Source organism: Haliotis asinina, chromosome 14, assembly GCF_037392515.1.
Source record: "Haliotis asinina isolate JCU_RB_2024 chromosome 14, JCU_Hal_asi_v2, whole genome shotgun sequence".
In the NCBI taxonomy this organism is placed as follows: Eukaryota; Metazoa; Mollusca; class Gastropoda; order Lepetellida; family Haliotidae; genus Haliotis; species Haliotis asinina.
Genome location: NC_090293.1, coordinates 12,167,017 through 12,184,253, shown reverse-complemented (window position 1 = coordinate 12,184,253; position 17,237 = coordinate 12,167,017). Strand labels below are relative to the sequence as shown.

Below are 17,237 nucleotides of genomic sequence, written 5' to 3'. Positions count from 1 at the left end.
TGTTTCTCTGAACGAAGAAACTTGCCTGGTGGTGGAATTTTATCCCCTCGGAAGAAATAACACCAGAAGAATTGTCATTGAAAATCTGTGAACTGCCCTGGTTGCTTGAAAAACTAAACACGAACTTGGCCTTAATGAACTTGGTATTGCTCAACGTCCCTGAGATGGAAACACGAGAACTAATACCTACCTGTGACAATGAGATCTCTCTCGCATCGCAAGTGCCAGCGAATTCTAACCAGGGATAATCTACAATCTTTTCTTGGTGACAACGTAGGGGCATGCGGGACTCATCCTGTTACCTTGTATGCTATAAGAAAGAGACCATATAACATGCATGTGACATATCCTTGCAACAACGTTTTACAAACGACAGGATAGGTGCTATGTACATCGAGAAAGTTACATATTGGGTTATTGAAGTTATTTCTTAAATAAAGTTATAAAAATGAAAGTTTTCTTAAGTTCTCATAGCTTCTTGATGTTAATTCCTATAGCTTATTCATTTTATACATATTTGGTTTAATAAATGAATAATACATCTCTGTCTAATTCTAATTTGGGACATACACATGTAAGTATATAACAATGAAGTTCATGGCCAATGTCATGTAGGTAACACATGGTATACAACACACATATTTGTCACATTGGTGTTTTAGTACGGCTGTGGAAATTTCCCGGTGAAGTTATGCAAGAGTTAGCTCCCCGGAAGTGATCGGCGCTCTGACAAACTCGAAGTGGAGTGTGTTCCCTCCGTAAATATATTTCAGTAAACCCAGTATCTATCGAAAAGATGAGTAGAGAACGGTTTCACCCACTAGCCAGATGTGAGTATGAAGTCCCAAAAAGGAAATACGAATCATTTTAATGCCTGTATTGTCTCTAGACCCTATCTTCAACTAAAAGTATCCTAATTTCGTGATGCAGAATGTCAGTTACAGAAAGGGTCTAGCCTCGAGGTATATAGCCTGTTATGCTCTAAGGGGTATATGGTAGCTGACATGAAGACCGAGAGGAGTTTCTGTAAAGTACTTTGTTAATCGGTCAGGAGGACGTTTGAAAGATATCTGGTTCATAAGCTGAATAATTCTGGTTAATTACCTAATAATCACGGGGAGGTTATATGGTATATAATTTGCACAAGCTCTGTGACCAATGTTTAGTAATTTGAAGACTAAAATACTTCCCAAGTATGTTTGATTTCATCACAGCAAGTGCCTGGACTGAAATACATTTGAGTATAACATCCAGAGTCCATAGCAATAATAAATGTATGTATTTTGACTTTGACCTCTATTAACTGTTTGAACTGTGGAAACTCGACAGTGTTGTTAGAACATCGAAAAGTTTAACTTATATAAATATCATTCGCTGGTTTCACAGTAATTTCAGACTCGCTGTGCGCATGCGCAGAACGTGTAAAAATATATACTGGTCAATTCCGCTTTGGACGTACGTTAACTGATAGTGTAAACACACGCTACAGAAAACGAAAAATGAAACCAAACGCATAGTTTTATGTCTCTTACAACTTATTTTTATACCTGTATGTACAAGAGACCAGGAGTAGAGAAATAAATAGCTTGATTTATGTCAATAAGTTCTTGTATAAACACATCTCGCTACCACCGTTCTTCCCACACATCCCCTTCACACACATTTCTGATTCAGCTGCAACCAAAATAGGACATCAATACCTGAAAAGCATATGTAAATTGATATATTTAGTCAGCTATGAACAGTTGTCACTCGTAAATAATTATTATTTAATCACTTTGTTTTGAGTGTATTTACACTATCGGTATGCATAAGTCCAAAGCGGAATTGACCAGTAGATATTTTCATGCACTCTGCGCATGCGCACAGCGAGTCTGAAATTAATGTGAAACCAACGAATATGTCAAATGTTGATATGATGAACACAAAACTGTGGTTTGAGAGTATGGTGTTATATTGTATGAGGAATATTCACTCAGACAGACATGCATGCATGCATGCGTGCATACATACATCCAACTCAACTGTTCAAAGGCACTTTGTTTTACTTGATCATTGATTGCCAATCTCATCATCGAATCATATTTTCAATCTCAACTCCCTGAGATCATACAGCTCTTGCTTGTCTTGCTGCACCAAGATAATTTGGTTTTAGTATTCTTACGAGGTAGCTCTACCCATTCTCATCTGGGTGGACTGGGACACATAGACACAGTATGTTGTTCCAGTTTACTGCACGTTGCAGTACCCACAACTAGGTGTTTGTACATATTCATGTGCCCACCATCTGATCACTTACCAGCGGGTTTGTGATTTTTATGATTTTTTAGTGATTTTTATTTGTAGGATATGTGTCAAAATTTTGCATAAATTCAACACCCTCTTTAATGAAAATAGTGATACGTGTCAGTTGACTACTTATCCTGGTGAGATGAAGAGCAATAGCAGTGATTTTGTACACTACTGACCATGTTTCAACACTATATCACTTGGGCTACCAGAAACCTCAGGTTGAAACTGCAGGTCACCCCAATAAAGTCTGTTGATTTACCATACCTATGATTGTGGATCTGAATAGGTCTGGTATAACCGGAATATTGTTGAAAGCAGCATAAATTCCAACTCTGATGGTGCCTATGGTAGACCACAACTACTGCTTGACAAGTATTAGATGAGCCACGACCTGACAAATGACCCCAATTTGCATATAAGGGAATGCCCTCCAGAACATTCCATTTGAAACAAATTGCTCTATGAGACACATGTTAAACAGTAACAGTATTCATTCCACAGTCAGCATGTATTGCCCATGCTTAATTGCCAGTCTACCTGTAGCAACCAAATGTATTCGTCCAGATTACTTGCCCCACCTGCTTGTCACAAACGAATTAACTGTGCTGGCTCTTCTAATTCTTGTCAAGCAGTAGAAGGGAATATAGGAGTGGGCACTATCGTTGAAGTCCTGGAGGTGTCAGTGATTCCTTGATGGTTCCCTGCTCCTGCTGATGTTAAAATATTAGTTATCTTCAGATTAAAAACTAGAGGAGAAGCATTAAGAATAACCCTTACTATTCTAATTATAAATAAGAAGCAGCAATACAGATACTGAATACAGACTAAAGAACTTGTATATATGTAACCCGAAACACATGTACATTTTCTACATATGAAAGCTTGTGACTGGAAACACATGTACATTTCCTACATATGAAAGCTTGTAACCTGAAATGTGTACATTTTCTACATATGAAAGCTTGTAACCCGAAACACATACATTTTCTACATATGAAAGCTTGTGACTGGAAACACATGTACATTTCCTACACATGAAAGCTTGTAACCTGAAATGTGTACATTTTCTACATGTGAAAGTTTGTAACCCGAAACACATGTACATTTTCTACATATGAAAGCTTGTAACCCGAAACACGTGTACATTTTCTACATATGAAAGTTTGTAACCCGAAACACGTGTACATTTTCTACATATGAAAGTTTGTAACCCGAAACATGTACATTTTCTACATATGAAAGTTTGTAACCGGAAACACATGTACATTTTCTACATATGAAAGCTTGTAACCCAAAACATGTGTACATTTTCTACATATGAAAGCTTGTAACCCAAAACACATGTACATTTTCTACATATTAAAGCTTGTAACCCGAAACACGTGTACATTTTCTACACATGAAAGCTTGTAACCCGAAACACGTGTACATTTTCTACATATGAAAGCTTGTAACCCGAAACGTGTACATTTTCTACATATGAAAGCTTGAAACCAGAAACACGTGTACATTTTCTACATATGAAAGCTTGAAACCCGAAACGTGTACATTTTCTACATATTAAAGCTTGTAACCTGAAACATGTGTACATTTTCTACATATGAAAGCTTGTAACCCGAAACACGTGTACATTTTCTACACATGAAAGCTTGTAACCCGAAACACGTGTACATTTTCTACATATGAAAGTTTGTAACCCGAAACACGTGTACATTTTCTACATATGAAAGTTTGTAACCCGAAACATGTACATTTTCTACATATGAAAGTTTGTAACCGGAAACACATGTACATTTTCTACATATGAAAGCTTGTAACCCAAAACATGTGTACATTTTCTACATATGAAAGCTTGTAACCCAAAACACATGTACATTTTCTACATATTAAAGCTTGTAACCCGAAACACGTGTACATTTTCTACATATGAAAGTTTGTAACCCAAAACATGTGTACATTTTCTACATATGAAAGTTTGTAACCCGAAACACGTGTACATTTTCTACATATGAAAGTTTGTAACCCGAAACACGTGTACAGTTTCTACACATGAAAGCTTCTGCCTTTGTACACTATAAATGAACGACAATTCCTATCTGTAACCTTCATTTCAATGGAGAAGTATATCCATAAAACAGTCCCCATTCTTCGTCTACCAAACTTCTGGAATGCCGTCAAAGAAGGAATACAAGTCCGGTTTTCAAAACAAAGCTCCCTTCAAAGCCCTTATTGTTTCAAGTAGTTTATCCAAAATAGTCTCATTCTTCATCTACCCAACATCTAGAATGCCTGTCTAAAAGGAATACAAATGCTGTTCACAATTCTCCCTTCAGGGCCTTTATTGTTTCTGTTAACAGCCAACCCACCAGTGGATCGACACTTGAGTCGCGATGATATCACAAATCAAGGGCGGTATCTGCTCAACACCTTCATCCATGATCGTATGAAGCAGGATGGAATACAGCATGCTCCTGCGCTGGAGGAACTGCAAGAACCAGGCACTCCTTGTGGTAAGCTGAAATGTCCACACAATATAGACTCTGAACACTGGGAGACATCGTTGGGAAGGTGACCAACTCAGGTGCCCAGATATGGATTGAGAATGTGGTTAGCTCTACGACATGAATTTCACATGAACATTTAGTCATAGCCCTTTTGTCCATGATTCTTTGTGCGTCATCATATCCCAATTGCTTTGGTCGATGCTCATGCTGTTGATCATTGGATTGTCTAATTCAGATTTGATTATTGACCACCATCATTTATTTGGAATATTGCAGAGTGCAGCATAAAACAACAACCAACCATTCTTAAAACGTGTATAACAGACATTGAGAGGGCAGAAATTATGTATTTATAAAAAAAATTATATGTTTCACAGCTCAGTCTGTCTGTCATTACATCATAGGTTTACATGGGGACTTCTTGTCATGTCACATACAGAAACAGAATAGTGACAGTTACTGGCAAATAAGGATAAGCTGGACTGATGTGTATGAGAATTAACTGGTGCATGGCAATGAGCAAGCTCATTTGGTTCGTGAAAGGTAGAGAAGATGTAGGTCAGTGCTTGTTGTCTTGTTACAGAATAGCGAGAGCAACACATTTGATATGTCGTGGTACTTCAGACTCAGAGTGGTTCAGTGTTCACAAATAGTGTTACAGCGTAACAGTACAATAGGTTCTGTAAGTTTCAAATTTTTTTCTGACCCACTGAAAATTTACAGAACCCAAAGAATAAAAATTAACCGCACTTTTCAGATATAACATTTCTTATACTTGGCATTGAAATTATTAACAAATGTAAAATATATTTACAGCAAACAAGTGTGACATGTCACATATGACAACTTCAGTGAAAGTATTGTGCCGGATTTATGTGAGGGTCAGTGAGTGAGTGAGTGAGTGAGTGAGTGAGTTCAGTTTTACGCCACACTCGGCAATATTCCAGCTATATGGCGGTAGTCTGTAAATAATCGAGTCTGGACCAGACAAACCAGTCACCAACAACATGAGCATCGATCTGCACGGTTGGGAAACAATGACATGTCAACCAAGTCAGCGAGGCTGACCACCTGATCCCATTAGTCGCCTCTTACGACAAGCATAATCGCCTTTTATGGCAAGCATGGGCTGCTGAAGGCCTATTCTACCCCAGGACCTTCACGGGTCGTGTGAGGGTCAGACACTATTTATGAACACTTGTGGATAATCTACATGTATTCATGAATTTATGGCTGGAATTAATCTTCAGCTTCCTCTGCTGGTCATACTAGGTGACCAGATGGATTCGTGGTCATATTCTGGCTTGGGTGATGACATGTCATAATGTCGCAATGACATGGATTAGTGTTCACAATATCAATCACTGGATTGACTGGCCTACCCTCAATTATTTACAGGCCACTGTCATTGTAAGTGAGTTTGGCTTTACGCTGTTTTTAGCAATGTTCCAGCAATATCACGGCAGAGAACACCAGAAATGGGCTTCACTCATTGTACCCACACCAGACAGAAATAGGGTCTGACCCTCTGACAAATCTGGCAGATTTGTCAGTGGTCAGACAGAAATCAATAAACCCGCCAGCCCCAGTGTCTGACTGAATATTTCACAGTGTCTTTGTGTGAAGTTGTTATTTGTGGCGTGTGACACTTGTTTGCTTTTTATAAATTTTATGTTTATTATCATATAATGTTAATAATTTCTATGCCAGTTACAAGAAATGTTAAATCTGAAATGTTTGTTTAACTTAATTCTGTGGTCCTGTGAATTTTCAGTGGGTCAGACAGACATCTGAAAGTTACAAGATCCAATGTCCTGTTATTTTGAAACACCATCGTGAACACTGCCTCACTGTCTCAAAGTTTGAATGTTGCTGAATGTCGGTAAAACACAACACAACATTTAAAAAGCCCTTTTATACTACAGTTTCCAATAAATGACAGCTCTTCCATCAGGAACCACCGGGTGTTTGTAACCATGGTAACTCTCTCATTATGATCATACCATGAGTTTCTAAGTCTGAGGTGAATTTCCTGGGAATGTGATTGTCATTGATATACTGTATAAACCTGCTGAAATGAAATGCTAATATTTCCTCAGGCCCCCCAATGCAGCACACAACAGAGATTGCACGAGCCTTGCGATGTATTGGAGACCAGTTGGACGGAGACGTTAGGCTACAGAAGTAAGATTTACACCATGTCTGAATCTTGTGTGGATTTACAGATGTTGGTTACTGTAAAGTGCATCTATAAGTGACATGCCTTTAGCAAACTGACAGATACTATGAACTGCTGTTTTTCTTGGCCAATTAATGATTATATGCATTTAAAAATGCATGACATGAACAGTCATGATAATAGTGGTGCCTTTTTGCACCTAACTTTCCATCGATAGATATAAGATAAAAGTCTTCTTGGAGATTACAAAGAGGGGTGAATTGTGAAGAATGCAGCGCTCCAGATAAGGGTCGTATCAGCGTATGTATGGATAAAAAATATGCACGGTAGGAATAAAATCAGAAAATGTAGCAGATACGCACCACAGTAATAGTGTACGGTCTTAGAATGATTTACCTGCGTATTTATCTGAAAATTATTGCTTTATTGTTTATTGACCTGTTTACAAAAGAGTAGCAATGTTGTGGTGCATATATGAAACGAAACATGAGATTACTTACATGCCATTAAATTTCACTCAGTACTCCCAGTACTCTTATATTGAAAAAATAAGGGGTAGGTACTCCTTATGTTGAAAAATTATCTGGAGCCCTGTGAATGGGTATGTTTTTTTGAGGTGGTTTTCTTTTGTGAATGAAGGTGATCAAGGAACAAAGAGGAGTCATTTTAGAAAGCTTAGGTCATTTTAACCACATTTCAATCACTGTTTGGTCATTGTTTTGCTAAAAAAAAGGTATGGCTTGACTGAACTGAATGTTAAGGCAGTCTAGGTGTCCGGTTTCCAACCAGGTTTTTAGGATTGCGAGTGTCACCCCTTGTGTATTTTATGTATGAATGTAGCTGTAGACTTTTCTGTACAATTTATTTCTTCATCGATCTCATTCAGATTTGAAATATAAGTTAATCATAACATATGAAAACAATATACAATTGCTAAAGTCTAGATTTTTAAAAATTATAGTCCAAACAGTGATTCAGACCCGTCTGATTTTACCGATGATAGGCTGAACAATTTTATAGATCCCACGCCTCCTGTTGCTTTTCAGTCTGATCAACCAAGTCCAGCCAGACGATCAGCGGAGCACGTTCCTCAATGTAGCCCAGTCCATATTCAGCGATGGAGTGTTCAACTGGGGCAGAGTGGTGGCGCTCTTCTACTTCGCTTACAAGATGTCGCTCAAGGTGGGATATATGTCATGTTCCACACTCAGTCTCTTGTTTTCCCTGATGTTGAGTTTAGCCTTTATGCAGTATATGTTATATTTGGGATCTGTACAAATTTTTCCTTATCCCCAGTCATGCTTAATTGCATAAAGGTAGTGGAACACCTGAAATCCCTTTAAGTTCTCTTCTAAAAGAAGCAGACGTAAAAATACACTTACTCACAAGTAGCCTCCCTTTACCCGCGCACAAGGTCAGCTCAGATGACTTATAAATCTAAATTCCTCGGGATTTGATTCATCACTACATTGAAATACATAGCTGCCCCAGTGGATCGGTGGGTCGAAGTTCAAGCCGATGTTAGAACAAGTTCTACACTCTCCGTTACCACTACGACAGTGACAAAGTCTACTCGGTCCACTCACGTCACCTCAGGTTATGACCAGACGAAGACGCCTACAACTACGTCTGTGACAGCAGTTTCTGAGTCACGGTTTCATGTGCTTATATGTTACAGCCGGCATTTAACAACCATCTCTGTGTAGACACATCTCTCCAAGGATGGGGTGCCCATCTTAACAACGAGGTTGCAGCAGGAATCTGGAAGAAGGAAGAGTGAACTCTTCACATCAACCAGTTGGAGATGAAAATAGTGATGCATGTTATCCATCACTAGTCGAAAACACTGAGAGACAAGCTACTGATGATCCACACAGAAAACTCAACAGTGTCTTTCTACATAAACAAGCAAGGGTCAGTGAGATTGCCATCTCTACTACACCTGACGTTTCAACTTTTTGACATGGTCGATAGTCTGAATCTCCAACTAAAAGCGTCTCACATTCCAGGAGTCTGCAACATCTTGGCAGACGCCTTATCTCATCCTCTTCGTCCATCACTAACAGAGTGGATGCTGCATCGAGAGGTGTTTCAACTAATCAGCCAGGCATTCGGATCGCCGTAAACAGACTTACTTGCAACAAGGTTCAACAAACAGACAACAACCCTTGTGTCACTGGTACCAGATCCCTTTAGTCTGGGCAACAGACACTCTCAGCATAATGTGGGAAGGTCTGAACGCGTTTGCGTTTCCCCCTCCAGTGCTGCTACCAAAAAGTCATTGAGTCATCAAACAGATGAGGGGTCTTCAACTGATCTTGGTCATGCCTATCTGCCCAACAAGATGTTGGTTTCCAAAACTAGATTGGAATAGACTGGAAGAATCTTCTCATCCATCCTCGCACAAAACAAGCGCATGACAAACCATCTGTGTTCCAACTTCACGTATGGACTGTATCAAGACCTGTTTAAAGAACAAAGGATACACAGCGAGAGCAGTGGAAGCAGTTGCTTTTGCCTTACAGAAATCCACTCGGACCCTGTATGATGACAAGTAGAACCGATTTAAGGCATACATCAGGAAGAAAGGATTTACGGCGATGAAGGCGACACATCCTCAGATAGCAGATTATCTATGCCATCTACGTCATTCCAGAGGTCTGAAAAGCTCCACATTATCTACATTCTTGGCAGCTCTCAGTTCAGTCGAGACCATGGAAACAGGGACCAAGCTCAGCTACTCGCCTTACTAAGCTTCTTCAAGTTGGACAACACAGATATATAGCTCCAGCGTGGGATCTAAATGTTGTATTCCATCATCTCACAAGTGATGCGTATGAGTCGCTCAACTGGACCTCAATTGAACTGCTGACTCAGAAGACACTGATTTTATTTGCCTTGGCTACAGCTGCATGAATGTCAGAAATTCATGCTCTAGACTTCAATCGAATGAGGTTTCATGCAAATCATCAGCAGACAGCTCATCTGGATCTGTGATGGGATTTTATTGCGAAAAATCAACTGCCTATTCAAGCAGACAGACAGTTCCGCATACTGGCCATCTCTTCAATCCTTGGAACTCATTAAATGCAAGACTTATCATTATGTCCAGTCAGAGCATTGAAGATCTACATTGCACGTACCAAGTCTAGAAGGCAACGTTTCAAGCGCCTGTTCATCCCGATATCTACTGATACACCTACGGAAGTATTCCGCAACACTATCTCAGTGTGGATCACAGCTGTTATACTGAGAGCCTAGAAAGCAGCAGGTTTGGAACCTCCGCAAGCCTCCAACCCACATGAAGTCAGAGGCTTGGCCTCTACACTAGCGCTACATGGGAATTGCTCGCTATCAACTATAATGGAGGGCTGCTTTTGGAAATCAAACATGGTGTTTGCCAACCAAACGTCCAATTATTGGACATAATTTTGACAGCCAGCAGAATCCAGAATTCTGTAAGCAAATCAGCATGAGTCAGGATAAGGAAAAATATGTAATTTTCTGAATAAAATTGATAGTTTATACTTACCCTGACTCATGATGGAAGCCCTCCCAGCCGCCCCTCACAGGCATGCTGAATTCCTATAATTCTCATTTCGGGCGATGAGAAAATGACCAGTCCTCTTACATGCGAGCGAAGCGAGCAAAGGTTGGCAACATACTTTCATCACTTCTGTTCGAAAGATATTTTTCATGTCAAAGAAAATATCGCCACCATCAAAAGTATACACCCATTTCATCACTTGGTTGTGCTCTCACATTTCTAACCCCATGTTGAACAATTACTCATGTGAAATATTTTTTATTCGACATTTTAAGCGCAACTCAGACCGTTCTTCGCCTCCATACCCCCTTCCAGCTTCCGGTTCAGTGGAGTGAAGGAACAGGAGGGTATTATTCTACATGGAATACTTACAGTTACCTCCCCTGCTTCATTCGCAGATTACAACAGAAGTGTTTTTATGTAGAATAAATGTTACAATAAATCTCCTAATAGTGACGACAGATAAGACAAATAAATTCCAACAGGTTCATGATAAGATTAAGCAATATGGTATGTCTTTCTAATTTCTGCTTATTCTTGTTTCTTCGCTCCGTTCAACAGAAGCTGGCAGGGGTAATGGAGGCGAGGAACGATTTGAATACTACGAGTGTCGCTTAAAATGTTGAATAAAACATATTTCACGTGATTAATTAATAAACATGAGGTAAGAAATGTGAGAGCAGAGCCAAGTGAGGAAATGGGAGTGTACCTTTGATGGTGGCAATATTTTATTTTGGCGTGGAAAAAATTTTTCGATCCAAAGCAAGGAAAGTAGGAAAGTATGGTGCCGATAAAGTGTACAGGTCAGACAGCCAGCTAATCGTCAATGTCTTTTCAAAGTTTGAGCTCAGTGAATAGTGATTGATTAGTGAATGTTTACATTTACTTCAAGTCATGTAATGTTTTGAAGTTCGTTTTATTAGACCATGAATTTACGACACACCCAAAGATTAAATGGCACACAAACATTAGCATGACAGTACCTGTGAGGCACAATGAAAAAAACTTTTGATTCCTGAATAATGTCGTAATAAGTCAACAGAAAGATCACCTAGGTTTTCCTTTTACATCATTGCATTGAGAACTAAGTGGTCAAGGGCACACAATGCCTACGACTCCCAAAACTTGGGGCATTTCTTCTCCATCTAGCAATACCTTGATGAAACTAAAGAGAGTGGATTGAAATCTTCGTCAAAGGAACTTACCACGAATGCTTCTTGTTTTCCTCCCACTCATGAAGGTCCCGGGTAGAATAGGCCTTCAGCAAGCCATGCTTGCCATAAGACTCAACTATGCTTGTCGTAAGAGGCGACTAACAGGATCGGGTGGTCAGGCATGATGACTTGGTTGACTTGTGACGCCGGTTCCCATTTGCACAGATCAATGCTCATGCTGTTGATCACTGGATTGTCTGGTCCAGACTTGATTATTTACAGACTACCACCATATAGCTGGAATATTTCTGAGTGCGGCGTAAAACTCACTCACTCACTCACTCTCTCTTGTTTTCCTCTAGGCCTTGGATAAAATACCTCTAGTCCGAGCAATCATCAACTTAGTGATAGACTTCCTGAGAGAAAGAGTAGCACAGTGGATTATTGACCGAGGTGGCTGGGTAGGTACACATAACTGATTGAGAGTTATCATTCATTCCAGATGTAAAATTCAAATTTTAACAAATCGAAACACTTTACATTGCCAGATCATTATTCAGTCATCCATGTCAACAATGAAAATCCATGTGTCCTGTGTGTAACCAATGACTACCAAACGTTTTGTGTGATACATATATATTTATCTTACCTCACACATGAATGTCGCTTTCTGATTGGCTAAGCGCTATTCTATTATTTTCTGTGTACCCCGCAAACATTGAATCACACATCAAGCATGGAAATTACCAATGTTTTGCGATTGAAAATCGATGGAAGGGAAATAACTCTAAATCTGTTTACCTTGTGTTGTCTGCAAAATGGCGATTCGCCTCACATTCAACAGAATTGCTTCAAACTGTTCAAAATTAAATTCAGGTGTTCGGTAAGATAAATACGTTGTTCACTGGTTGCAAGGAGGCCATGAGCTCATGTACCCTCGAGGTTTGTTACCCATGGCCCCTTAGCGACCAGTGAACAACTTATAATATTCCTCCCCGCATTAGGTGAACTATTGCCAGAAATACATTACATGTTGGTAAAAACACAGATGTCTGATAACTGGTGTTGCTCAGATTAATTGAAATAAGCAAAGATTGGTTGCAGTGACTGAGCAACCGACAATCGATCACATTTTAAAGCGATTTTGGAAGTACTGTTTTTGTTTTTGTAATACTTGACAATGAAACACATCTAGGAAACTGTTCGTGTGTTTAATTCTTAAAGAAATCACTTCTCTTACTGGCAAGTCATGATGAAATTTTTTTGGATGATATCTGGTTGGTATTTAATCAGTTATTAATTGTGAGATTTCAACCAATTCCCAATGCTACTGCTAACAAAGGGGACCAGGTTTATCATGAAGAATGACTGTTACATTTGAAACAACATGGCTGCTATGTCCGTGATATGTCCTTTCCTTCATTTGCAGGAAGCCATAGTGGAATACTTTGGTACACCTAGCAAACAAGTCCTGCTTGTCCTTGGCGCCGGCGTGGTTATTAGTGGAGCCATCTACCTCTGGAAAGGCTGGCATTGATAGTTTCAATGTTTTAGGTTTTTATTCAATTGCAGACTTAATTGTGTCCGACCGATTCCGTGTTAATGTTTCCGTGACAGGTAGATGTGGAATGTAGACAGCTGGTTGGAGTTTGTGTGTCTCCATGGTAACAGTAAAGAGAAATTAACATGTGATGTCATATTCATGAGAATTTATACAAATCTTGCATAATTGGATCTTTTTGTACTTTATTTGCAGTATTTATGTCATGTTCTGAGATTGTTATTGTTTTTACTGTTGACAGATGAACAGAGCTAGGGTCACACTATATTGGTGCTATTGAACATGGAGATGACAGTAGGTGAGGGAACACAGCTGGTCTAGTCACTAATAATGATGCCCTTCATGAGTATGACACAAACTTACTGTCTACGGCTGCAATGATTCAGTCCTTAGTTTCAATTTTTCATAACTTTTACCGCTATTTCGATGTGACATTTGAATACCTATATAAATAAATTATTTCCACACAAACAAAACTGAAGCAGTTTCAAGCACAGAAATATGGCGAAATGTGATGGGTTGATGCCAGGCTTATTATCCAGTGAGAATTGTTGTTAGTAGACATCACCAAGTTGACGATGGATTTCATGCTGAAATGCCGACTGTGGGAGTTTAAAAAAATCTGATATTTTCACTGCTATGAAGAATCGAATCAAGGTTTGGGTGAATTGTTGCAGCCCTACTTCAGTCATAGGTTGTAATTCCAGAGGCACCATGACTGAGAATCTTGGTTTGGGCAACATAACCATGCTTTGTAAAACCTATGTTTCAAAGCACAGACAGTGATAGTCAAGTTGAAAAATTTTGGTAATATTTAAAGCAAAAACAAATAAGCTATATATCCAGCCATACTCAATAGATGCCAGTCTCTATGATTATATTGTAGTCGCTACGAATTTTGGCCTCAGGCTACGTTAGTACAATTGGACTAGAAATTCTTCAAAATTCGATAAAAATTCACTACAGTATTGCTGAGTGTGGCAGCAACTCCCTCAATTACATGGAATATCTCAGTCAAGTTGAGTTTGTGTACGTAATCTTTTCTCCAAGAATCAGTTGAATGGTGTATTCCTGTGCATCCCTTGGGAAGCACAACTTATGTATAATCTCGGTCCGTTTTGTATGTTTGTGCATGCTGCATAAAAGCCTTGCCCATCAGGTTTTACTCTCACAACTTGATAGTATGTTGCTCAAAGTCTTTCATGGTTGAAAGCCTGTAGTACTAATTATTTGGATTATGGTAACAGTTGGTTGTTGTGACTACGGCTGTCGAATATGTAGCATCCTAGCTAACTGGACTTGAAGTTTGTAGTGTGATATTCTGTGACAATTGCTTTGTTCTCTCAATATTCTGTTATCTAAGAAATACTATTAGATACAGTTATAATGAACCCAAAGGTGCATTAATTTTAGTTAGTTGTAACAGCTGTTTATTTTACACATTTTGACTAAAATATGGAGTTATATGTTTTTGAACGGACAGTTTGTTTTATCCATCAATTCATCAAAATTGTGTTCATTTCTTCAATTCATTTCATCAGTTTCTATTGATAAAAAATGAAGGCATTTTGTTAATGACAATATGTAAAGATCTTACCTTGGTAATCTTTTTCACCCTTTCACTATCAAATTTGAAATACCAATTGTGCAGGATTTTGTAGACTGTCATGTAAGGTTTGATTCCCCCCATGCTGTGTGGAAGAGTGTTGACATTGTGTTCAGTGGTTTGTGTTGAGATCTGCATCATGGTCACAGCCTCAGGCAACACCACCATCATCAGCATCAACATCAACCTCAGCATCAACATCAACATCAACATCAACATCAACATCAGCATCAACACATCAACAGTCTGCAAGAAGTCTTTTACATCCTGGGTTCAACACTGTCACTCAAACAGATACCTTCTTTCAAATTTGCCAGAACAAAGATACATATGACCAGTTTATGCCAGTATAGAGTGAAATATGTTGCCCAATTTGTTAGAAATTGTCTGACTGCGGAGACAGGTTAGTTTTCTGACGGACAGTGTAAACTTACAGCTAGCCAAAGCAGTGGTCTGGTAAAAAGTTTAGAAAGTATGTTCCAGTTATAATTTGGGGATTGTCTGGTCTCATTAAATCCATTTTGGGCAGGTAACATTTTGAAGTTACAAGCCCTGATGTATGGCTAGGATTTTGGCTTATTTCATACATCGCCTTACCAGTGTTACACCTGAGATTGACCTGTTGACCTCATTGTTGACCTTCCTTGAACTTAGGATTGGCATCTCTACCTTAGTCCAAAACACATCTTCTGCTAATTACATTGTATACAGAGAACAAACTGTACAGACAACAACCATCTTAAACAACTAGATGACTGAACCCATGGTGTATTATGACCTTGACCTTCCAACCTCATCAACATCTTCAGACTTCAGCAGATCTGTTTATTTCTGACAATACTCATGTTTCCTCATGTACCCAGGCTGTTCAGTTTTGCTGGTCATTCATTATGCTACTGGGTTTGAGAAAGTCTGAATTTACCCACAGGAAATAATGAACAAGATTTTTCCAAAGATTTGTCTGTGAGTGTGTTGATCATACTGTGTAACTCCAGGCTTCGGTTTCAGTAAACTTACACTCTCTCAGCAGATCTTTTCCCCTGGTTGTGACCCATGAAGATGTGTGTTTGAATTGATCTTCAGTAACCCAATCTTGTTGTAAGAGGAGACTAAATTTTAAAAAAAATGATAAAAAGTTGCCGTTGTGTTTTTCTGTGGAGCTGTCCCCTGCTGTGATATTGCTTGAGTATTGCTGAAAAAGGTGTCAATCCCTCTTCAGCTGGTTGTAGGGATTGCTCTGTAAAATGGCAGTGAAAATCAAGGGGAGGTAATTGGAGGTTATACCTGCCAGGGAGAGTGTAGTTTATTGATTGCTGGGCATGGAGGTACTGAGGATGGTTGTGGTGGTGTGCTGATTGCTCCTTAATACAGGAGGATGGTTGTGGTGGTGTGCTGATTGCTCCTTAATACAGGAGGATGATTGTGGTGGTGTGCTGATTGCTCCTTAATACAGGAGGATGGTTGTGGTGGTGTGCTGATTGCTCCTTAATACAGAGTAGAAGACTGGATATATGAGGAGAAACTGACAGTCTGACTTCTTGCTCTTGTTAAATAGGATTACATCTTGAAAAGATTGCATCAATCCAACATTTTCCTCTGACATTTGATTATTATGTTTCCCTGCTGTTAGATTTGTGCTTACAAACTTGTGGCAGCTCTTTCCAGGTATGACAGTGTTTCATTTCTACAGAAGCAAGGCTCGGAATCCTGGGCTTGAATCAATATTCATGGATGTATTGAATGAACGTGATGAATGTATTTGAAGGTCAAGACATTGTATGAACATGGATGTTTTTCTTGAGCTTTGAAGTTTTTGATAAACATGGATGACATCGAGGAAAGAGAAAATTTAATGAACATGGACATATCCAAGGAAAGTGGACATTAAATAAAATCACTGTTTGTTGATGGGCAGTGCAGATGAAATTGTAATAGACATAAACGAATGTATTTTCAGTGAACATGGACGTGTTCTTGAAACATCAACATTATTTATGGATACAGCTTTATTAACTGAACATGAACGAAGGAGACAATTTTCAGCTTGGTAACCATGGTAATACATAAATGAGATAAGAGACATGTGTTGTATTGCTGTATACAGGAGCAACTCTGATTGTTTGCTGTTCCTTTTGCTCAGGACTTGTGTTTCTTGTTTTGACAAATAGTGTTTTTGCTGTTATGTTAGCCGATATTTTACTCAGACAACTCATGATTACTGTTTCAGGCCAACCTATATTTTACTCTTACTATTCTTCAGTGTCATGCATAATCTTTATGTAGATGGACTCCATGTGTTTGTGACAAAAGTATTCAGTTCACTTTAGTCGTGTAACGCATTGTGTTTATTTTTCATTTGTTTATACCCCCACTCCAAGGACTGTAATACACCAA

At 39.0% G+C, this 17,237-nt stretch overlaps 1 protein-coding gene across 1 annotated transcript; it reads left to right on the top strand.

Moving 5' to 3' along the window:
• Positions 1-710: 710 nt before the first annotated feature.
• On the top strand, positions 711-15,969 carry LOC137261375 (apoptosis regulator BAX-like). The gene is made up of 6 exons (XM_067799115.1): positions 711-830; positions 4,650-4,802; positions 6,896-6,980; positions 8,022-8,157; positions 12,039-12,137; positions 13,106-15,969. The coding sequence occupies exons 1-6, from the start codon at positions 797-799 to the stop codon at positions 13,211-13,213; spliced, it is 615 nt and encodes a 204-aa protein (XP_067655216.1). The 5' UTR covers positions 711-796; the 3' UTR covers positions 13,214-15,969.
• Positions 15,970-17,237: the final 1,268 nt, after the last annotated feature.

Excerpts from the sequence above, each read along its gene's own strand:
- LOC137261375 (XM_067799115.1), top strand. The coding sequence starts at position 797 with ATGAGTAGAGAACGGTTTCACCCACTAGCCAGAT. Across the intron at positions 831-4,649 it reads GTTTCACCCACTAGCCAGAT|CCAACCCACCAGTGGATCGA; the intron begins GTGAGTATGAAG and ends TTCTGTTAACAG. Across the intron at positions 12,138-13,105 it reads TTATTGACCGAGGTGGCTGG|GAAGCCATAGTGGAATACTT; the intron begins GTAGGTACACAT and ends CTTCATTTGCAG.